The sequence below is a fragment of the Cutaneotrichosporon oleaginosum genome (genome assembly GCF_008065305.1).
Source record: "Cutaneotrichosporon oleaginosum strain ATCC 20508 chromosome Unknown ATCC20508_contig04, whole genome shotgun sequence".
Classification (NCBI taxonomy): Eukaryota; Fungi; Basidiomycota; class Tremellomycetes; order Trichosporonales; family Trichosporonaceae; genus Cutaneotrichosporon; species Cutaneotrichosporon oleaginosum.
Window position 1 is genome coordinate 2,473,805 of NW_027072173.1, and position 22,216 is coordinate 2,496,020.

Consider the following 22,216-nt stretch of genomic DNA (forward strand, 5'->3'; position numbering starts at 1 on the left):
CTTGAAAGGGCTCCCACGTCAGACCAACACAAACAATGCCAATCCACTAATTTAAATCGATCCCCCACTTACAGTAAATCCTAACCGCCTAGCAACTGCCTCCGCTCCCACGTGGCCCAAGTGGAGGCCCTCCAGAATTTCTGAATGCCTGTCACTCGACCGCCGAGATCTATTGCTCGACTTGACAACAAACACCGGCATAATCTCACCATGCCGCGCATCAGGAAGAGTGCGTTCAAGGATATACAACAATTTGGCTGACATACAGAGACCTCCAACCGCCAGGCAACGCGTGACCGCGCGAAGATTACGAAGAAGGTCGCGGAGCACAAGAAGAAGTCGAAGCGCGAGGCTAAGCGTAACCCGACATGGAAGAGCAGTACGTGGCCTCGGGCACCTCCGTTATTTGTGACTTGGCTGACGAGCAGAGAAGAAGGCGGCCCCGGGTGTCCCTAACTCGTTCCACCTGAAGGACCAGGTGCTAGCCGAGATGGCGGATGAGAAGCGGCGCGCAGCCGAGGCCAAGATTGCGGCGCGCGATGCGGCACGTCGCGCGCGTGATGGCGAGGGGTCGGACGACGAGGATGCTCCAGGCATTAGCTCACTCATGTCGTCGGTACTTCCTCGTGAGGCCCTCACCGGCGTGGCCCCGCTGCCGGTCGAGGACGACGACGACGTGCCCGACCTTCTGGACTCGGACTTGCCCACGCTCCAGGCCGCGCTTGACGCGGCTGATCTCCTTCTCGAGGTGGTTGACGCGCGCGACATCCAGGGCGGGCGGTCGGCGCACGTCGAGAAGCTCGTCACCGACTGCCATGGGCAGGTGTGGCTCGTTGTCAACAAGGCCGATTTGGTGCCCCGTGAGGCCCTTGAGGGTTGGCTGAAAGCGCTTGACCTCAAGGCCTACGTTATCTCTGCGAAGGAGAAGTGGGGGTGTGCTGAGCTTCTCGAGGCCGTCACAGCCGCCTCCGGCTCCAAGGACGACTTCACGGTCGCACTCCTCGGCCTGCCCAACGTTGGCAAGTCGGCGGTGGCTAACGCCCTGCTCGGCGCAGACAAGTTTAAGGTCCGGCCGACGACGCTCGCATCGAGCTCGAAGCACCCCGCACCTACAACTTCTGCTTGCATTGAGGCAGTGCTGCCCGGCGGCGTGCGCGTCATCGATACGCCAGGATGGGAGTACGTCGAGGAGGACGAGGATGAGGACGAGGACGAGGATGAGGACGAGGACGAGGATGAGGACGAGGACGAGGACAGCGACGCCGAGATGGAGGACGTCGAAGAGGACGAGGAGAAGACTGCTGCAGCCGCTGCCAAGTGGGATGCGCTTGAGGCGCGTGTCGCTGGTGACCTCTTGCGCCGCAACCTTGGCCGCGTTGACAAGGTCAAGGACGTCTTCCCGCTCGTCAACTACGTTTTCGCGCGTTCCAACCCTGAGGATCTCATGCTCAAGTACAACGTGCCGTACTTCCCCGCCGGAGACCTGCAGGCATTCTTGACTGGTCTTGCGAGGGTGAACGGCCGCGTCAAAACGGTGTGTTGAAAGTCAGTTAACATTACTAATCCCAGCGTGGAGACCCCGACCTCGACGGCGCGGCGCGCATCGTCCTGCGCGACTGGTCTCAGTCTTCGTTCCCGTACTACACCGTCCCTCCCAAGGGTGCTTCTTCGACGATCAACCAGGTCGACAATTCGGCGGTCCTCTCACAATTGAAGACCCGCAAGGAGATGCGCGCGTCAGGACTGATCAAGTTCAAGGCGAGCGAGGTCGACGAGCGTGAAATTTTCCTGGACGACGACTACACTGCGGTGGCTCAGCCAGAGTCGGACGACGACGTCGAAAACGGGGAGGGCTTCACGGATGCCGACTTTGCCGGGTACGACGATGAGGATGACGAGGAGCAAGATGAGGATGACGAGGACGAGGACGAGGACGATGACGATGACGGAGAAGGCTCGTTCATCGGGTCAGACGAGGGCGACGAGGTCGAGCTTGAGTCTGGCCCGGAACCTTCGTCTCCATCGTCGCTCGAGGGTGACGAGTTGCCGTCTGACGAGGAGGACGAGGAGGACGAGGAGAGCGAGGAAGAGGAGGCTCCAGCACCGTCGCGCAAGCGCAAGGCGCCCACCTCGCCCGCTGATCTCCGCAAGAAGGCTAGGACGGTGTCCTTCAAGGCCAAGCCCGAGCCTAAGAGTGCTAAGCGTGAGGTGCGCGAGATCAAGTCGATCCTCAAGGCCAAGGACGAGGAATCGTCGAAGCCTTCGAAGAAGGCCAAGGTAGCCGAGCCGACAGTCAAGGCTTCCAAGACCGCGCCCAAGGCGAAGGCGAACGGGGCATCCAAGCCCAAGGCAACGGTCACGGCCAAGTCCAAGGCAGCGACTGCAGCAACCGACGCGGGCTTTGAGGCCTACGACTTCTCCAAGCACTTCTAGACATCTGTATTGTATGCATGGTATATAGGACATGGAGCCGCGCATTCCACTCGCAACATTTCGCCGCAGCACAATCTGTGATCGACATGCTTTGTGCCAAAATCGATGCAACGCCCTCCTGTCTGGCCGAAGGGGATACGTGCTGCATGTAATGTTGCGCACCTTGCAAGAGCGGAGTATGGCGCAGCGGAAAGCTTGGCATTCGCAACCATCTCTGCGACTGTGGTGTAGTGGTAGCATGTTCGCTTTGGGATTCTCCTATTGCGAATGGTCCGCGGTTCAATCCCGTGCTGTCGCCTGGCCTCTGGAGGTCTAGTCTTTTGGGTCGTTATTCTGGGGACCTTTGGTAGGCACCGATCGGCATCCCGGTGGCGCTTGACATGCATGAACTCGGAATTGGGGACCCTCTTGCGCAAGTCGACTCTATTCATCGATGGACTGACCGACGGCCGGGCCTGAGGTGAGTACGCAGCTACATCTCACCGGTACTTGACATATCTCGGCTGTGCTCAGAACCGTGGCGTGTGCGCTCCATATATTCCTCTGGTGAAGGATTGAGTGTGATATGAGTCCACACTTGTCGAGGCATCGTCAACGCGCCTCGCCACCATCTCCAGTGCGTCCATCCATTCCGGGGAAGCCATGACTGTGATGTTTCTTGCGCCGGTCTTCGTATCGCTTCTTCTGGGTCGAGCACGGTTGAGCTTGTCAGAGCGTGGGAATTAGCCTCGCTTCGTCGACTGGAACACCGCCTGCAAGGCCCGGATGGAGTTCGCTATAACGCACTAATCCTACTATGCGCTGTGCCGCTAATGATATGAGGCGGTCGCTCGCTTCCCGAAATCGAGCGCCTTTGGGTGCTACATATCGTCCCTCGACATCGTCCTGCACCTCTTACACATTCTTTGGCGAGGTAACGTCCGTGACGTGGGCGGCGAGAGACACTGCCCGTGTAAAAATCGGCCGCTTAGCTCAGCTGGTTAGAGCATTGTACTAATACGTAGACACGTATCAGCATATGCAAAGGTCGGCAGTTCGATCCTGTCAGTGGTCATATATCTTTTGCTCTACGTCTCTGCACTGCTTTTCTTTTGCATGCGCTTCCAAAGAGTCGTCATTTGGGATCCGTTGACCCAACGTTTCGTTCGCTCCCGTGGGCAGCGACCCTTTCCCTGCGACCCAACGACAGAGGTCTCGTGTGCATATCGATACTGATCGCACGACGAACAGCAAGGTGCCAACCCGGACAGCCAGCAATCATCCCCTACCCTCGCTCCCTATTCTTCCTGGGTAGCATCAGCGCTGACGTACAGCCGGGCGCAGCGAGCGTTCGCGCAGCCATCTGAATCCTGCTCGTACTCGTCCTCAGACATCAGGCCTGAGGAGTCATTAGTCGCAGAGACTGGTCGAAGATGGCCGGGGTCTACGCTTCGATTACTGAATTCCTGGCGAATGCAGTTAGAGATTGGGGGAGGGCCTGTCGTCAACATCTGGGATGGGATGGGACTGTACGCAGAGACTGATGGGATCAGCTAGATAAGCATCAAGTTTTCTATATGTATGGAAGTCAATATCTCGCAACGGGAAGTCATGCGGAACCAAACAAACCGCGGGGTGGGACGATCTTGGAGGAGACCCAATATCAGCCGCACCCGTCTCCTCCCCTCAGCTTGGTCCAGCAGGTACATCCATATGCAAGACTGCACGTCCCTGCGAGACCGCATTACACAAGCTTGCTGCAAACACGGGAAAACAGCGCAGGAAAGCGTTTCGGAATGTGTGGTGTACTGTTGCGCCATACCTTCTGGGCGAGAGACCTCTCGGTGCCTGGCTCCCGCGTCAGCCATCACTGGATGAGCTCATGTCGACAACTGCGCGCTGGGACGCGTACCGTCGTCAGATGCAGACACCGGCAACAATCTAGCCCGCACAGAGCTGGTATCGATCCTATCATGGTGCTAGCTCCGAGACAGTATAACTAGTGAGCTGGAACGTTACAGCTTTCAGTCACATCCCTACCCCTCACATTCACCATGGCCGCTCCCACAACTAAGAACATCCACGACCTTGACGGCAAGTGGGTTTGGGTAAGTATCCTGTTGACAGACTTGTGGTTCACGGTGGCCCCACTCCTTTCCCTCTAGGCCGGTCGCACTGACGCCAGAACCGCCAGCTCTCGGACCCCTTTGGCGAGATTCTGGAGATCCAGGGCGTCAACGCCGTCATCCGCAAGACAATGAACCTCGCCTCCCTCGCAATTCACAAGCGCGAGTACCGCGGTCCCCCAGCGCCAGGAGGGAAGAAGAGCGACGAGCCACCGCTTGCGCCCCCCGTCCCCGCTGAGGTGTGGCACCTCGACTGCAAGCACGTCATGACTGGCGGTCTCAAGGCCACGACCGAAGTGCGATGCTTTGACGGACAGGTGAGTCGTTGTCCAGCCAGAGAAGTCTAACCCCAAGGTGCGCGAGATTGGTGACTGGATATTCGGGACGATGTACACCAAGAACCTCCTCCTCGACTTCGCCGAGTTGCTCTCCCTTGACACATTCCTCAAGGGCACCGAAAAACGCGGGCCGTGGCTCGACGAGGGCGAGCTCATCTTCACCGAGGCGAGCAGCCCGTCCGGATGGGTTGTGACCCAGATCTGGGGGTTCCAGATGGTCGACGTGCGTGGCAACATGGAGCGGCGCCTCGCCCGCAACATTGTTGCGAAGCGTAACAAGGACGGCAAGCGGGCCAATGTGCGACTCGTCTATGACTGGGGAGGCTGAAGCGAGGCTCTGCCCCCTCCTTGACATTCTCTGACATGGATACGTAAAGCACAGTCAACTGAGATAAGCGCAGCAGACTATCAAAGAGATGCATTCACAATTCACAGCCCCTCGAGGCGTTCGCTGATACCCATATGAATCGCTCGCTTACGCCAATTCAAGTCTGACAGCTTCTCAGAATTCCTGCTCACTCAAGTCGATCAGTCTGCCAAAAGTATAAGGTCAAAGAGAGGTTCATTACTATGCTTCTATCTACATCGCCATGATATATGGCTCTAAAGGAGGGAGTGGCAGCTATGGAGGGCCAGGAGTAATGGCGCCAGAGTTACACCCAGCGCTTCTTCTGCTCCTCGTTGCGGCGTTTCTCCTCGTCCAGGCTGGTGCCAATGCGCTGCAGCAGGTCGGTGAGACGCTTGAGGTTATCAACTGCGAAGTCGCGCGCCGTCTCGCGGGCGGCCACGGTGGCCTCGATGGCCTCGGCCTTGCGCTGCTCCCACAGCGCCTCGGCGGCACGCTGAAGGCGGTCGATTTCCGCCTGGGTGTCGGCATCGTACTTCGGCGGCGCGGACGTGTTGTTGGCGGGCGCAGGCGCCGAGTGGTGGCGGCGCCAGCCGCGACGACGCTCCTCCTGGGGCTGCTCGGTCATGTGTTCTTGCACGGTAGGAGCCTCTGGAGGGCTCACGGGCGTCATGGCGGACGGCCATGTATATGCTGAAGTGGGAGGGGCCTCGATTGGGCGCTGGTAGCGGTAGCAGGAGGAGTCAAGCCGGCGCTCCCTGCTGCGCATCCACCAGTGGGCAGCGCCAACGCCGAGGCCGAACCATACAAGGCGACGGAAGATACCGAAGCGGGGCCGGTAAAAGTACATGGGGGAAATTGCGGGGTTATACTCGTGGGAATATACTTGTGGGAAATGACGGTTGTGATGTGGGCTCGTGAAGTAGGTTGGTGAGCTTGTCGGTCGTTGTGAAGACTTGATGTCTGCCGTCGTCGAGTGATGGGCAAGCCGTTATATGCTACATCAATCAGGCCGGTGCCGAGACGACTTGTGAGCTTTGGTGCGCCTGGTCGGCATGGCCGAGGTCAGCTTCGATGCCGAAGTGGAATGTGTACGATGCAGCGTGCCGCTCGGGTGGGTACATGTACGCGTGTGAGTTAGCGGGTGAGCGGGTGAGTGCATCGGTCTCCGATGGTTTCCGAGCCGCGCGCTGCATACGCGGCCATGCCCGTCGGCTTGAGCGAGGGAGTGAGACATCGAGCGATGAGGAAGCGAAATGTTGACTTGCCGGAGGACAGACGCGTTGCCGGCACAAGTCATGCGGCATTCATACCGCATTGACGTCATCAATAGGCACGCCACTTTCCCGGATAGGTGTCCAAAGTCCACCTCAAATGCCCACGTGCCTACCAGCCGCGTGGACCACCTCCACCTCCACTTTCATATGCGTCGCGATTGACGACCGATGACCTCGCCGCATTACGGACATCTCGCATAATCCACCCCCACGCTCTCCGCCTCCGCTTCTTTGTGCTATTATAGCACCTCTCAACTGGTCTGATCAACCTCTTCTCGTGTCAGGACCACGCTCGCCTCTCCGGTACCCCGCGCAACCCGCCTGCCCACACTGCAAATGTCGTACCGAAGGCCCGGCCCTCCGGTCCAATACCGTTTGGTAGCATCGGTCGCGGTTAAGATCTTCGCAGCTTTTCACGTCCTTACCGAGGGGGTGGTGAATACTCAGCCGTGCGCAGGCTGGAGCATGTATCCGACGCTCGACTCCTTCGGCGACGTAGTGGTCCTCTTCCCATTGGCGTATTGGCGACCCAAGATCTGGGGCATGTCAAATAAGCGTCCAGAAAGGGGAGACCTTGTGGTCACAACCAACATGACCAACCCAGCGTGAGTGTGTCCTGCAGCGTTATTACGGAAATGTCGCTCTACGCACCGAAACTCAGCGCGCGGCGCGCGGCGGAAGGACGTGGTAAGATCGTTACCACGCGTCCTCTTCTGGGCCGTCGCAGTCTCAGAATCTCCCGCCGCCAGTGCTGAACACTTGCAGGTACACCGTCTGCAAACGGGTTGTTGGAATTGAGGGCGACGTTGTTGAGATCGAGCCAACACGTACCGTTGACGGTTCAAAATCATGGGCACAAGGTCGGTTTTTGCGCGTGCCGAAAGGCCACATCTGGGTGGTCGGGGACAATCTCTCCAACTCGATCGATTCACGCGACTACGGGCCGGTTCCTCTCGCCATGGTCAAAGGCAAAGTCACAACAAGGGTGAGTTTGATTCGTCAGTGGTCGAGCGATTCGGCCAGGCAGGTTGAAGTCCGTTGCTGGGTGTTGTGGTCAGAGTTGGCAAGATGTTCAAGACGACTGCGGGATGGGGCATATGCGCCGGCTACTGATCTCCCCCGTGTCCGTCCTACCTTGCTTGGCAAGGACAACTGTGCATTGGTAACACCTCGTGCGCTGTTCCTGTGAGCAACCGTCACGGCAGAGCGAGGTGTATATCGGAGGTGCCGATAGATTCCCGTCGCAAGCGGTTGAGAGGGTCCAACTACTTGATCGGTCGATCAGGGCGTTCATATGTCGGAGGAGCATATGTGTACTGCTGGAGCGGTTTCGATTGGCGATCACTCCGCAGTAGTGTGCCATTCACGAATCCAGGTCGGAAGAGGGTCGCTGAATTGCCTCCTGTGGCACATTGCGCCGCTTCACCATGAGTTCGGCAGGACATACCGTCGGGTCACGTATGGACGGGTTCCTGCTGATCCCCGTCTGTCATGTCGTGATATCCATGAGGGAGGTGCCGGGGCCTTGGCCGCGTAAACTCTGGTTCCGATGGCCGATGGGTTCGCAATTCTTAGGCGCATCCTCACTATCGGATCGACTGTGGCACTTTGGCTGACGGCAGATATGGCACAAGGGGTGGCTGGACTGGACGCCGCTGGGATCAAACATGACCCATCTTGGGCCATCCCCCATCCCTCCGCCGGGGTCTGTGAAAGCGCGGCCGTTGTGAGGGGCAGTGGCAGCCTTGCGTCTGATGTACCATGTGAGACGCCGACGCGGAGTGAGGCCGCCAGGCGACGGTGCATTACGACATGCGTTCACCGACGTTCGACCAGGCACCCACGCGGCGTGGTGAGGGATGGCCGCGGCACGCATGGAAGGAAGGCTAATCTGGTCATGTGGTCTGACATGTTCCCAGACAGTGGAACATGCGGTCTGGTTGATCCACCGATCGGCTGATATATTGGGACCAGGGCCTTGATGGACGAAAGTGCGACGCGGAGCAGCGAGGCAATCGAGGGAGATTAGGCAGTACTGCAGTTGCATATCGGCTCGACTACGGGATGCGCTCCGCGCCACTATTAGCACGAGCGCGGCGGAGACGATATTACAGGAGAGCCGGGTGGGGACGGACGTTGAGCCGTCTCCTAGGTCTTCTGCTAATGGAATTCTTGAGATGCCGGAGCCGAGATGTGGTCGTCTGACCTGCACTCAATTTGCAGCGTGCCGGTGCGGCCTTTGAACTGACCGCGAAGAGAGCCGCCCACAATTACATAGAAATCCCCTGCTGCACACCGACGCAGCCCCACTCACAGTCAACAGGCACGGATAACGGCACATTGGGACCGGTAATTTTACAGTACAGGCGATTGCCGGGAACAACGTAGCAGTATTGTACTATGGAATTCCACCGATGCTTTCCGCGTAGAGGCATGGAGGGAAAGCGGGCTCATGCCGTCGCGCTACACCATTGTGGATTGTGGACGCAGTTCTACGCCTCGAGGCTAGGGGGCAAGGGCTCAACTCATGGATACACGGTCGTCATGTTTCCGGTTGCTGCGGAGAAGACATGGACGGCGACGGAACTTGACGTTCGTTCTGCTGTTAGCCTTGAGAGCCAGGATAAGGTTGGGTGGGTTTGTGCTGTCAGGGGAAGAGGCACAGAATGACATGGCACATGCCGTCACACCTGGACTTGCGCGGAAGTGCGGAGTCTGCGCGGCGGTGCTGGACGGTTGTGTCCAGACAGGCCTTCAACTGCCCCGATCACACAGCGATACTTGGACCTCGATGACCGTTACCCGCGGCAGCCACACAAAGCCACGGATCTCCCGGCGCGATGAGAGGTCGAAAGCGTCGAAAGTGACCAGCATGTGCCAACATCATCGCGAGGATCAGGGGCTCGAAGGGAATCGTACCTTGCGCGTGTTAAGCTTGAACCCCTGGCGATTAAAGTGGTCTGCAAGCGGTGTATTTGGCGGGCGACCTTGGTAGCTATGCCGTTAGCTTCGACCGTGGCGAATTAATGGCTGAACCATCCAGATCTGTGGCGCAATCAAGACATCACTTACTTCAGAGGCGAGAAGACCTTGAAGTTCTTGGACTGGCAAGTCGCCAAATATGGCGCGGGAGGCAGATCCCTGCCAGTTGCCGACCTATCAAAACATCGAAAACGGAAGGAATATCTGGTGGCGTTAGGAGACCAGGTTGCCTTTGCTTGTAATTTGTGTTTCAACTCACGTCCCCTCATAACGAATGGAAAGGTTCTGTGCGTCAGCCTGGCATGAAAAAGCACAAGAGAACAAGGGGATAGGACCTACAGTGAACAGGAACCAGAGGCCCATAGCGCCCTCCATGTCGATAACCCGGTTCGGCTCTATGTGCAAGCGTCCGTGCAAGTTTCGGGTACTCTCATCCGCTGCAGTGCGACGTCCACTACCCGGACGTGTGGAGTCTCCAGATGCTGCGGAGCGACCCCGTCCTCTGCGCGTGCCACCACGGCTGGCTTCGCTTCCTCCTGAGGCGGGCCGGGATGCCGAGGATGGACGAGACCCCCGCACTCCACTCGGCTCCACGACGGGCGAAGCATCGTCCTCGCTACTTGTTTCATGGTCACCAGACCCTGGGGAGAGCTGTGAGTGGCGCGACCGCGGTCGAGGAATAGGGGTGATAGACAACCCGGCTCCATGGCGCGAGGATCCAGCTTGGGAAGATCCGACGCCACCACCGCCACCAGCGTCATCCGTGCTCAGTCCCTGCCACATGCCCCCGACTCCGCCGATACCAAGGCCGACGGGAGCTTCTTTGGATGAAGCAGACGTGGACCCAGAGCCGAGCGATAGCGATGTTCCCACCTTGGACGATGATGAGAGCCGCGCGCGTGGCGGGGACGGTGATCTAGTGGAACGGTGCGCCCGCCCAGTACGCACTTCCGGGCTCGCCGGGGAATTTGGCTCCACGATATCCACGGCACACACCAGGGCCGATACGTCAATGTCACTGTGGCGTCAATTTGTGAACAGTGCACACGATTCCCATGGCTCCGGATGGCCCCAGCACAAATTCCCGCCACCCGCTTTGCCCTCTGTCGATCTGCCAGCAGCCAACAGGCATCGAAGAACTCACGAGGGATTCACGAGCATGCCTGGGCTCGACGCATCGTGGTGTTCACGTATCCAGAGCCGGACTATGGGGGTAGGAGCAATCGGGCGACGATCCTTCTCAGTCTTGCGGCGCCCAGATACGGGTTGTTGAGCGACCTGGAGACAAAAGCTGGGATTGTTAGTAATGACCCTGCCGAGAAATCATCGGCAAACAAGAGCCGTTCTATGGCGTTGTGGAGTCGCCTTAGATGCTGAATGTGGCCGACGAAATTCTGGCAATCGCCTAGGATGTGCTAGCAGTGCTGGTGGACGCTTACCTCATGTACTTGTTCGCGAAAATCCCGCGTTTAATGCGTGTGACGCGGGTGAAGTCTTGGGCGGCTGGCACAGCCTTCGGAGCAACGCCAGTCGCCGCGGTCGAAGGCAGAGCTCCAGGAGGAAGAGTGGTGGGCCGGCCAGAGTGTTCTTGATGCTGATTGCCACCATCTGGCGGGGCGGCCACCGCAGACGCTGATATTGGGCGGCGGCCACCATGGGGAGACGACATTCGCAACGCTGGCGCGGAAGAGCGCTCACGCGGAATGTAGACGTTTAAGAAATGCGAGATGGAGACGATTGAGGCGAACCGGGGAGGTTTAAAGGATGTTCAGAGAGGGTAGGAGAGGGGAAGCGAGAGCGGGTGTGAAGGGGACGCGGTCTCGTCTTCGTGCGAGACACAAACACACGGCACAAAGGAGGACAGCTGCTACAAGCCAAGACCATCGACTTGCCTCATTCTCCTCCTCACGCCCTCACTTGCTTTCACCCTCGCCGTGGGTACGTGTGGCGTAGGAGATCTCGCGCAGTGTGCAGGAAGTGCACCACTCCTAGAACTGCACAATACTGGCCGCAGGGTTAGTCTCTCCAGTTGGAGATGAACTACAACTGGTGGTCTCGAGTGGTAGGCCCTGTATCGAATTGGAACGTAGTGAAGTGCGAAACGGCGATTCTTTGCGGCACGCCCAGTTCAACCTGAGCATGCACGTGGCGCACTGCGGCTCGACTTCAGAGAGTACCAAGGGAAGTAGATGGAGTGTGAGCGCCAGTGTGGTTGAGTCGACCGCGGAGAGCGAAGGGAAGAGTGGTAATGGAAGGGAGAAAACATGTAGCAGGGTGAAGGCGGAATGAGAGTTGTCGGAGCGAAGGTGGTATCTTTGGATTGAAGTGTTCAGCGCGGGACCTGGAACACGCGCACAGCGCTGATGTTGAGTGGCTGGGCGAAGGCCGCAGAGTTGCACGAGCGCGTTGATCTTGGCGCGACTGTGCTGGGCTGGGAGAAATGCACTATTCGGGACCTAGGATGGTGAGCCAGACAAGGTTGTGGGTCGGTGCGTTGGGTGTGGAGGGCAGTCTGTTACGTCGGGCCTGACCGTGTTCGAGATATCGGTTGTCAGGCGCACAAGGCCAACGCACTCTTTGACCCAAGTATGTTTTGATGTGGTAAACATGACCAAGCCCAGCATGTGGGTACATCATGTTGGGCGGCGGCGGCATTCGTGTTCTCGGTCCGCGATGTTCGGACGTCGCTTTTGGAGGTGGTCGCCCAAGCCCTCTTCTGCATGTCGTATGCCCGTCTCCTCTCCTACTTTTCGGCTACCCTCTGGGCTCGGCATCTGTTCCCCTGGCCTGGAGTGCGTGCGTCCGTCCTCGGCAAAAAGGCTTCTGAGAGGAGCAAAGAACAGATGCTGGGGGCTAGGTATACACGTGATGGATGCCGTTGTCCCTTCGCTGGTCTCGTTCCGCGCCCGCTTGACAAACTATCGGCCCTGCCCACTAATGAGGTGGGGGAGGTTGGTCGCTGGCGCCGAGGTCCGGAGAACCTGGAACCTCGAACCGCGGGGCGGTCGTAGAGGAACTATCGCAACACGTCAGTTTCTTCAGACGATTCCTGACAGCCCTGGCGATCCTGGATACCGCCGCGGTTTCTGTCAAAAGCTGGCTGGTCCATTGTTCCTTCGGCGAGGCTCTCGGCTCCTGGAGTCCGTGGATATTCGAAACGAATCTCTCGCGATGCACACAACAGGTTCTCCTCTGAGCCTCAGGTCGCCCCCGCCGCTCCACCGGCGTTGTCCCCGTGGGCAAATCAAGGACGGGAAGGAGAGCGGAAGACAGCCTGGACAGCCTGTGACGGGCTGCTGCCGGAGCGAGGGTCACAGGCCGGAAGGACGAGTGTCAGCGCCACGGCCCGCCGTGCCTGTCGCAGAAGGACAGGTGGACGAGAGAATCGGCAACCAAGGTTGGTTTGACTCCTGGCCCCATGGCCTCATGTCCTCGTGTCCTGGTGTCCTGCTGGCTCTTGGGTGATCAGGATGATTTGGATGATCACGAACCTGACATGCCGCGCGACCAGAGCTTCAAGACGGCAGGTGACTGATCGACCTCGACTACCGACCGGTCTTGCGTAGGCATGGCCGAGTCTTGGCCTAATGTCCCAGTTCATCGCCCAGAAGATTCCCGATCCGGGGAGTTTGGTGAAAATCATCAAGACGCTTTCAGGCTGAGTGAGGCCTGGGAGATAGTCGGGTCTCCGCTCTCGGCACCTCCCCGTTGAGATGTCGGCTGTCATCAACCACTGTGCTCTCATCCCGAGTGCCTGGATACCGTTGTTGTTGGCCAACTCGCCACGCTGCCCTCGGAGTCAGGCCTCGCTCAGCTCAGCCCTCGCCACGAGCGGCGCCTCTCACATGCAACATCGTGCTCCTCAGCTCCTCAGTCCAGGGTAGACCCCTGGCGGCATCACCCCCATCCCGGCCTCTCGGCTTGCTCCGCAACCATACGCACCGGAAACATGTGCTGGACCCTCACTCCGTTCCTCTCAATGGACCCGAGCTCGCTCTTCCGCATTTGGACCCCCAATCCCTCGCCGTAATTCCAGACCGGAGTGCCACGATTGGTGACGCCAGCGTTGTTCCGAAATCTTCTGTCACGCCCGGTGTACTCTTGTCTCTCGTCATCACGCACCAGTGTGCTTGTGCTCTCCGTTGTGTCCTGCTCTTGTTAACGTGCGTCGTTCCACCCTGCTTCAGTTCCGAGAGCACCCTTGTGTGGGTCCATTCTGTCCATACTGCCCCAGCATTTTGTCAGACAGTCCGTGGCATGAGGAGCTGGGAAGTCAGGTTTCGTTAAGCACGTGCTGTGGCGAGGATACAACTGAGTGTCATAGGTGGGGCAACTCACTCCAAGGAGCCTTCCCCGCCCAACGCCGGGCTCTGGAGGCGAGTCATAAGACTCTATGGGGCAGAGCACTCAGCAGGGACGTGCTGAGCCGAAGTTGTGCCCGACAAGAGATTGAGTGACCGAGGCCTGTCAGAGGTGCCATTATCATTCAAAACCGCCCTATGAACATAATGGCATTGCTTGCATGAAAGCCTGCTACCCACGGCTGCCCCACGCACGCTGGCACACCGTCTCCACATCCTTGGGTCCAAATTCGAGCGCCAGGCCCGAGGTGGAATCGCAGCTCGACATAAGCTGCTGTGCGCGCCCAACTTCCCCAGTGAGAGCCGCTGTGACCTCACGCCACACGCTTGCCATAAGCGCCGCTGTGGCAGCGTCTGTGGGCCTCGAGCCGCTCCCGTGATCACCCCCCGGCCCACTCTCGTCGTCGTTGAAGTGCTTGTCAACTCGACGCGCCATAGCCTCGACTGCCTTCTTCATGTCCTTGGAACCTGTCTCCTTGAGAACCTTCTTCAGGGTGCTGCGCGAAAATGCCGAGTGCATGTTGACCTCGTTGGGTGGGGTTGTCTTGAGTTGGCGCTCAACGCCATCGAAAAAGTCCTACATTGTCAGCGCTCATACCCACCGCCTGCGGAGCCCGGCACGACGTACCATCAGTCGGCTGAAGCCCCTCCTCAGCATCATCTTGATGTAGGCCTTCATGTTCTCGTCGTACAGACCTCGCGCCCGCTGGACGAACACGGCAAGCGCAGCGGCATTGAGCTGAGCCACCTCATCGACGAAGGTATGTAGATTCTCTGCGGGCGTGTTAGCAGCTGGAAGCTGGCAGCTGGACAACCTCTTAGACTCAAACTCACCGATCATGACAACATGGAAGTATAGCTGGCCCTTGCCCTCGCCTGAGCCCGCCCCAAGTTCCGCTCCCACGACCTTTGAGACGTGTTGGAGCGACCCGAGTACGCTCGCAGCGACGCGCTCATAGGCGTTGTTGACCCGCTTGCGGATATCCAGGTTGTCGTAACTGCTGTCCAACTGACACTCGATCCTCTCGACGAACACGGGGAAGTGCCGAACAAAGTAGAACACTCCGCGCCGCTTCCGCACGGTGGTCTTTGCGCTATCGATGTTCTTAACTTGATCGTTCTGTGTCTCAGAATGTTTTCGACTGGGGAAGAAGGGCTACAGGATGTGAGATCGCCGAGATCGACAGACCGTGCAGAGCGATCGCCGCAAGAGGGGCATCGGAACATTCCGATGGCCATCTTCCTCTGTGGCGCACCCGGAGTTCCGAGTCTGCCACGCCAAAGCGCAGGGGTACTCACCACAAATGCCTCAAACGCCTGCCGCTGCCGGCCCAACTGTTTGTCAAACAGCTGCTGGACGAACATACTCGTCCCCTCCATTTGCGCGTCCGCCTGCAGCTGCTCGGTGGTAGCAATGACGCCAACAAGCGCAGGCGGGTTACCCTCAACGCTTGCATCGACCCAAAGGCGCATCTCGCCGTCGACAAATCCGAACATGAGCTCCATGACAGTACGCGTAAGCTGCGTGAGACTGGCCGAGAGGCTGTGCGAAGCGTGGCGCGAAGCCTGGCGGCGGAAGTAAGTGTCAAGCTCCATATAGTCGGCGAACGTTGACTCGGTGTCGCCAAGGTGCAAGAATGCTGCGATGAAGTCGTCCTCGGTCACGATCTGCTTGACGACCTCGGACACGCCTGTGGCATACATGTCCGCGACCTTGCGCGTCGCGTCCGTCACCTTCTTATCGCCGGTCCTAGCCATCTCTCCGCGCTTCAACGTCTTGGATCGCACCACAGTCGCAGTGATACCTGAAGGTTTACTGGTTGACTGCGAGGCCTGCGCGAAGGCTGGGGTCAGCATAGCCATTGAGCGGAATCTGATCACTCACAATATTCTGGAAGGCCCTTAGTGCTTGAGTTCAACTCTCCCTTGAGTGCCATAAGTAACCCCCGCATCTCCTTCTGGTGTAGCTTGCTCATGGTCGTAATGTAGTTGAGGCAGAGCTTCTTGTACCGCTCCTCGTCCATGTCCTTGATGAATAGTACGATGCCCTCGTAACCCATAAGCGCCTTGCCAAGCTCTACGTGAGGCTCAAGCACCAGGCTCCGCCGCTTCTGGGTTTCGCCCCACGTCGCCTCGGACTGATGATTAAACGCCGTGTCGAGGTATTGCACCATGCGCTGGGCGAACTGGCTTGCTGCCGCCTCATACTGCGCCACGTGTGCAACCGTTGCAGCGACTTCGTTGGCGGTGTCGCGCGATGCCATGAGCGCCTTGTACAGCGACGCGGCAGCATGCTCGAGTTCTGTGATGCCCCGGGCCGAGCTGGGCGATGTCTGCTGAAGTCGCGAGAGATCGTCTTTGGGGACGTCAGTGATCTGGAGCAATTGCTGCACCTCAGCAAGCAGGGCGCGCTGATTCGACGTTTGTACTTGCAGACCTCGATTTTGACCCTCAATGTACGCGATGTCCTCCGAAACGGCCTGGGGTTAGCGGTTGGGAAACTCCCAAGCTTACTCACATTCAGCTGCATCCGGTAGCCAGTAAGCTGCACGTCAATATCGTCAAGCTCGATTAGCGCCTCGTCGATGTGCGCTAGCACTTGGTCTACGCGGTCGTCGGATTCTAGGAACGCGTGGATGTTGGCCTGGCGTCAGCGGCGCGGAAATCAAGTTGTCGCTCACATTCTCAAGGGCAGCTAATTCGTCCAGTAACCGCTGTTCAATGGCGTCTGGTCCCTTACGGCTGCTATCACCAGCTGTGGCCGATGCCGTCCAGTCAAAGCCTTCGATCAACTCCTCCACGTTGGCCATGATCGCGTCAGCCGCCTCCTCTTCGTCCTGGCTCATGACATCAGCACCGAGCAGACCCGTGCGCTGCGTGAGCAGCACGTCGCGTGAATATGACGTGGAAAGCTCGGGCGGGACGAACGACACGCGGCGCTGAAGCGGCTCGGGAGTCCTCCTTCCTTCTCTCGGGGTAGCTTCAGTACGCGTTGCGCCTGGTGGGGCTAAACCCTCCGGGGGTGCAAGGGTCGCAGAGGTAGTGGCTGGGGTCGAAGTGGTGGGTGTAATGCCGCCCGGAGAATGAGCGAGGTCGCCGTTTGTTACGATCAATGGTGTTGTGGTGATCGCCGGTGGAGCTGGTAGGGGAGCGGGAGATCGAGCCTCGGACGTGGCGACTGTGACAGCTGGGATGGTATAGGCTGGCTCATGGGAGACGACGCTGTCAGACGCCCGGCCATTTTGCCGGGGTGATGTGAGGACCTCGTCCGCAATGCCGCCGTATGGGTCTTCGTCCTCGGCAACAGGAGGGATCTCAGCGACCTCGCTAGCGGCCGAAGGACGGCGAGCCTGCGCCGGCCTGGCTCGCGATGGTGGTGGCGGAACACGGTCATCACTATTCCCGCTGTTGCCTCGGCGCGGTGGAGGCCGCCCCGGACCCAAACTTTCGGGGTATCGTGGGGCGGGGGAGGGAGCGGGGCGAACCTGGGCGTCGCGCTCGCGACTCCCAGAGCTCCCAAGACGCTGTCGGAAGCCGCCATCGCTCACGACACTCCCAGCAACACTTCCCGCTCGCTGGTCTATTGAGGAGAAAGAGCCGCTGCGCTCTGTGGGACGGCGGGGCGGAGCTAGGTCGCGATCGTGCCGCTCATGTGTCGACGTCGTGGATACGAGCGAGGCCGAGCTCGTCATGGCCGGGTTGCTCCGCTGCGGGAGCCGGTCGCGGATGCTCACAGGTGGCGGGTGATGCGAACTTGAGCTCACTGTCGACGTCGAGCCCTCGTGGCTGTGCCCGTCGGGCGTAAAGTTGATAATCTGCGGTGCTGCACCTCCCATCACACTCTTGTAGGCCTTGATCAGCGCGGAAAGGAATGCGTGCTGGTCCCGTGCCGAGTCCACACTCCAATGGTACCGTCTAATCGTCATTGTGAGCGCGAAGTCGCGCGGCTGCTGTCAGCTTGTTTGCAGGGGAAGCCCGGCGAGCTCACGCCAATCTGCTCCAATGCGCGCATATCGCTGAGACGCCACGTCTTGCCGCGCGAGAAGGTGCCATTCGAGTTGCTCTTGCCTTTGTGCAGCATGCATTCGCCCAGGCGCGTCACTAGCGTCAAACTGCGTCCCGAAGATTGCGGTGCTCGTTCTCACTGCCCTCACTCACCGGCGAGGAAGAGATAGCGGGTCTTGATGGATCCATGTCCGTCATCTTCCTTGACGCGCAGATACGTCACGAGCGTCTCTTCAAGCGTCCCGTCCTCGGCCTTGCGCGAGAACAGTGAGCGCACGATGCGCGCCCGTGTGTCCTCCGAGCTCGAGCTCGACATGGCCGTGGGTGTGGTTGTGGTTGTAACTGCACTAGTTTGTGGATGGTATGGACCAAAGTGAGACAGTCCGGAGACGCGACGACGGTGAACCGTGCGATGACGCGCGGGGTGGAATAGCGGATCCAAATACGCAAATGGATCTCGTAATGAAGGGGTTGTTGTTGTTAATTTCAACGTTGTCTGTTCCCTTTACACGCTCGCACCGACCTCTTCTCCTCGTGTTCACCGCCAAGCGTCCCTCGCTCGTCATGTCCTCTCCTCATTCCAACTCTCCTCAGAGACCTCCATTGGCTCACGCTGCCTCATCCACCCCGACTGCGCCGCCTGCTCCTCCCGCTCCACCTCCCCCCTCGCCAGCAATCGTCATGGTCGACCACCCCTTCTCCGGCACGCCCCGTGGCCCCTCCCCCCGCACGCCAACCATGCCGCCACACGACGCCCTTCGCGCCCTCCTCCATGCCTTTCTGCACGTGACGCTGCGCGACGGCCGTATCCTTAGCGGCAATCTGCTGGCCGTTGACGCGTCCGCCTCCCTCCTCTTGTACGATGTGCACGAGACCCGCACCCTGCCGAAGACGGACGTCGGCGCCAACGTTGCGCAGTACTACCCGTGGTCACGGCCACGGCCCGAGGAAGGTTCACACGATCCGAGTGACGGAGATGGGGGTTTTGTGCGCCGGCGCGAACTCGCGAGCGTGCTCGTTAACATGCGGGATGTCGCAGCCGTCGAGATGGGAGAAGAGGACGCGGCGAGTTGGTCGCGCTTTGCCTGCGTGGCGTTCGAGAAGGGTCAGGCTGTGCCTCCTACAGCGCCGTCTCCGGTGAAGGTGTAGACTAGGCTTGTCATGACGATGAGATGCGAGAGCGGGAAGAGGGCGCAAGGTGAGTGGCACATACGGACTGGGCTGAGGCAGGTGCTTCGCCTTCCTCGTGCGGACATGGAGCCGAAGTGCTTATTCGGGGCCTTCAAGTGGTCTAGAGTGTCCCCCTATGCGCTGTTTGCATGTAATGCAGCGACTGGGGCAGGCATGAAGCTGGGCTGGGCACTCTAGACTTGGAGATGAGCAGGAGTATGCCTTTGGATGGCGTCGGGACGCTGGTGCTGGGCGCAAGTTCAGACCTCATTACGCTGGATATCTTACGGCTTCTACCGTGGGCAAGCACGTCAAGATGGGTGACAGCGCCGGACCTCCGGCACGAGCTTGGGACGGTATACAACCGATGCCACGGCGACCCCCGAAGTGGGCAGACAACAGTCAGTCTGAGGCAAGCTAACTGCGACTGGATGGCTTGATCCCGGCATGCTGAGCACGAGTCTGGGACGTTGTCGCGAAGAGTACGAGATACTAGGAGCCAGACCCCCGTAAGTGGCGTGAAGCTGACCAGACATGACATGGCTGACCAAAGAGCTGCGGCCGCCTCCGTCGACCATCGATTGACTAATGTATGCGTGAATGAGCCTGCCACAACCATGGCGGCGTGATTGATTTCCTACAGAACCACCTCAGCGTCGCGAGACGGAGCCTTGGCCTTTGATTCCACGGATGCATCTGGCCGGCGATCCGCGATCCGCGATCGCCTGCTACATACCAAGGCGAGATCCCACGGACTGCCGTCCATGTCCGGTTGCTCTTCGGCTGTAGCTGAGCGACCGCGATTCCAGTCACCCGGCGGGCCGGCCGGCCTCGGTCGGGATCCGAGGCACGTGAGGCTGGGAAGCAGTCTGGCGTCAATTCGTCAAGCGGAATGGAGACGTGGAGATAGAGCTCGACTCTGCGGAGCGCTGAGCAGCATGAGCATCAGCTGGCAGGCATGCGAGAGGCAGTTCCCAAGCCCCTCAGTGGCGCAGTCGTGTCCATGCCCGACTGCAGGCCGATCGAGGCATGCGCACGCTACCGTCACAGTTAGTGATGATGTCACTGCACCGCATCATTTTCCGCAGCAGCATCTGCTGGAGCTCATGGACATTCACAGGCGCGTGGCATGCTTCTGATACGCTATGATGACTGTTTGCGATGAACCACGGGCCATGGGCCATGTCGGAGGGTGGTAGGCTGCGCCACCGCGGACGCAGGTGCAGGGTGTGTTACATGAAGGCATTGTGCCGAGGCGGAGATGCGGAGCGGACTGGATTTCGAAACGGAGGCGCGGCGAAGGGAGGCGCAAGGCGCGGAGGCGGAGGGCGTGAGAATGTACGGGCCCTTTTAGGAATTACAGTGTGAGAGGGCCGGGGCCGAGTCCATGGCTAATGACCAATGTCCCAAGTCTAGATATCGCTGCGTAGGCTGCGATTTGGAGAATCAAAATAGTTGCGCGGCTGCGCGTTGCGATGTGGAGCTGGAGCGACGTGCTCAGACGATGTCCTCGCGTCCCTCGAAGCGCAGGTTGTCGACCTGCGCCGCGTCGGGTCGATTGTCAGAGGCACGCGACGACGTGGAGAGCCCACGGCGGTGGCCGGAGGGCGACGACTGCATCGGCACGGAACCGAGCTCGCCGTGGATCGATGTGCGAGGTGTCGAGCGATTACTCGTGAATCCGGTACGAGGGTAGTATACCCCTGTCGGAGTTGGTACATTGCTGTCCAGCGCGTTGATCGAGGTCTGGCTCAAAGGTCGAGGAAGAGTGATGGAAATTGACCTGTGATGGGGCGCGCCGCGCTGGTGGCCGTAGCGCAGGCCGCCGCCGAGCGAGCCCATGGAAGGCGATCGCTGGGGCAGGCGACCAACCACGGAGGGAGGAGGCGAGCTGGTGCGCGAATTGGAGCCGGTAGTGCGCGATTCAGAGCCGTCTGTGGACGCAATGTTGTCGTATGGTGACAGCTGGTCAGCAGAGTTGCCGATGCGGTGGAGAGGGCGGCCGTCATGTTCTTGGAACGCTGACGTGGTTTCGGGCCCAGAAGATGGCGCACTGCCTGTCGAGCCATCGCGGTGCGGTGTTGTATTTCCGCCAGATGACGTGAGGGAGGGCGATCCGGATGGGATTGAATTAGAGGGGAAGCGAGGAGACTGGTCCTGCTGGATCGAGGAGTTCGGCGAGTCGACCGGGTATGCGGAGTAGTACGATTGCCTGTACGTGCCCGAGGCGCGTGGACCTATGACTTGGGTGTCAGCACCCTCCACGAGTAACTGCTCCCACTCACGAGTTGAATATGAGCTGACGCGGTGGTTGCTACTCATTGTCATACTCATGGACCGGCGAGCATTTCCGACCATGGTCGGAGGGCGGTACGACACTTCCCGTGGCGGTCTGATCGTCAGCACAGCTTCCTTCTCGTCGCAAGGACTCACGGAGGTGCAATCTTTTCGCCCCTGCCGCGGCACTGGCGCCAGATCACAAAAACGACAATAACTAGAGCCAGACCGCCAATGATGCCTCCAACTAGGGCCCCTATCGCTGGCTGGCTTAATCCACCGGAGCCGCCCTGGACCGTGCTGCTAATGAAGGCCCCCGGATTCGAGGGGGGGCCTGCTGTTGGCCTGGATGTTGTAGCCGACGCTGCTGATGAGCCGCTCGCACCGCCTGCAGGCGAATTCGTTGACCCGTTCTGGGCTGCCCCAGACTGCGCGGAGTTCTGTGCCGCGCTTGGTGAACCTGCGGGCGAAGCAGCGCCTGCGCTTGCCGACGATCCTGCCGACCTCGCCGCAGAGGAGCCGGCCGCAGCGGCTGCGCTAGGTGATTGCCCAGCCTGGCCAGATGCTTGATTCGCAGCGGCAGAGGGTGAAGCAGCGGCAGGGGAAGAAGCTTGGGCCTGCGCACCGGTGCTCTGTTGGGCTTGCCCTCCGGCTGTTGCTTGACGTCTCCGTGGTCCTTTTATGGAGCTAGCTGCGCGCTGAGCCATGACTGGGGCGCCATTGGCGAGCGCACGGAACGACATGCCAGTGAGTCGCCCGTTGAGTATTAATGTGCCGAAGAGTGGGATCTAGCCGCCGGAGATATGTCGCTCAGAGTGTGCGCCACCGGAACTTGCAGTTTGAATGACGATGCTATGTGAAAGATGTGCGTTGCTGCAAGGGGGGTGATGGCTGTGATGGCAAGATGGCCTTGGCTTGGCAA

The 22,216-nt window shown here is 59.4% G+C and overlaps 10 protein-coding genes across 10 annotated transcripts; 6 read left to right on the forward strand and 4 right to left on the reverse strand.

Annotated features, from left to right (window-relative positions):
• Positions 1-210: 210 nt before the first annotated feature.
• Positions 211-2,433, forward strand: COLE_05425 (uncharacterized protein; the record flags this gene model as incomplete). Its single annotated transcript, XM_018421016.2, has 4 exons — positions 211-229; positions 269-379; positions 429-1,534; positions 1,570-2,433. 4 exons carry the CDS (start codon positions 211-213, stop codon positions 2,431-2,433), a joined length of 2,100 nt encoding a protein of 699 aa, XP_018275570.1.
• A 2,033-nt stretch (positions 2,434-4,466) lies between these two features.
• Positions 4,467-5,204, forward strand: COLE_05426 (uncharacterized protein; the record flags this gene model as incomplete). The annotated part of the gene is made up of 3 exons (XM_018426097.2): positions 4,467-4,520; positions 4,598-4,855; positions 4,893-5,204. The coding sequence occupies 3 exons, from the start codon at positions 4,467-4,469 to the stop codon at positions 5,202-5,204; spliced, it is 624 nt and encodes a 207-aa protein (XP_018275571.1).
• A 325-nt stretch (positions 5,205-5,529) lies between these two features.
• Positions 5,530-6,072, reverse strand: COLE_05427 (uncharacterized protein; the record flags this gene model as incomplete). The annotated part of the gene is made up of 1 exon (XM_018424426.2): positions 5,530-6,072. The coding sequence occupies one exon, from the start codon at positions 6,070-6,072 to the stop codon at positions 5,530-5,532; it is 543 nt and encodes a 180-aa protein (XP_018275572.1).
• Positions 6,073-6,964: 892 nt separating this feature from the next.
• Positions 6,965-7,688, forward strand: COLE_05428 (uncharacterized protein; the record flags this gene model as incomplete). The annotated part of the gene is made up of 2 exons (XM_018419981.2): positions 6,965-7,104; positions 7,265-7,688. The coding sequence occupies 2 exons, from the start codon at positions 6,965-6,967 to the stop codon at positions 7,686-7,688; spliced, it is 564 nt and encodes a 187-aa protein (XP_018275573.2).
• A 1,353-nt stretch (positions 7,689-9,041) lies between these two features.
• On the reverse strand, positions 9,042-11,150 carry COLE_05429 (uncharacterized protein; the record flags this gene model as incomplete). Its single annotated transcript, XM_018419942.2, has 7 exons — positions 9,042-9,098; positions 9,419-9,494; positions 9,572-9,685; positions 9,741-9,766; positions 9,821-10,499; positions 10,626-10,772; positions 10,921-11,150. 7 exons carry the CDS (start codon positions 11,148-11,150, stop codon positions 9,042-9,044), a joined length of 1,329 nt encoding a protein of 442 aa, XP_018275574.1.
• A 2,864-nt stretch (positions 11,151-14,014) lies between these two features.
• Positions 14,015-18,163, reverse strand: COLE_05430 (uncharacterized protein; the record flags this gene model as incomplete). Its single annotated transcript, XM_018424427.2, has 9 exons — positions 14,015-14,419; positions 14,471-14,616; positions 14,677-14,962; positions 15,142-15,686; positions 15,728-16,322; positions 16,361-16,486; positions 16,524-17,789; positions 17,831-17,943; positions 18,001-18,163. 9 exons carry the CDS (start codon positions 18,161-18,163, stop codon positions 14,015-14,017), a joined length of 3,645 nt encoding a protein of 1,214 aa, XP_018275575.1.
• A 365-nt stretch (positions 18,164-18,528) lies between these two features.
• Positions 18,529-18,996, forward strand: COLE_05431 (uncharacterized protein; the record flags this gene model as incomplete). Its single annotated transcript, XM_018425603.1, has 1 exon — positions 18,529-18,996. One exon carries the CDS (start codon positions 18,529-18,531, stop codon positions 18,994-18,996), a length of 468 nt encoding a protein of 155 aa, XP_018275576.1.
• A 468-nt stretch (positions 18,997-19,464) lies between these two features.
• On the forward strand, positions 19,465-20,156 carry COLE_05432 (uncharacterized protein; the record flags this gene model as incomplete). The annotated part of the gene is made up of 2 exons (XM_018419945.2): positions 19,465-19,526; positions 19,661-20,156. 2 exons carry the CDS (start codon positions 19,465-19,467, stop codon positions 20,154-20,156), a joined length of 558 nt encoding a protein of 185 aa, XP_018275577.1.
• A 22-nt stretch (positions 20,157-20,178) lies between these two features.
• Positions 20,179-20,385, forward strand: COLE_05433 (uncharacterized protein; the record flags this gene model as incomplete). The annotated part of the gene is made up of 1 exon (XM_018419943.2): positions 20,179-20,385. One exon carries the CDS (start codon positions 20,179-20,181, stop codon positions 20,383-20,385), a length of 207 nt encoding a protein of 68 aa, XP_018275578.1.
• A 129-nt stretch (positions 20,386-20,514) lies between these two features.
• Positions 20,515-22,037, reverse strand: COLE_05434 (uncharacterized protein; the record flags this gene model as incomplete). The annotated part of the gene is made up of 2 exons (XM_018419944.2): positions 20,515-21,409; positions 21,451-22,037. The coding sequence occupies 2 exons, from the start codon at positions 22,035-22,037 to the stop codon at positions 20,515-20,517; spliced, it is 1,482 nt and encodes a 493-aa protein (XP_018275579.1).
• Between the last annotated feature and the right edge of the window lie 179 nt (positions 22,038-22,216).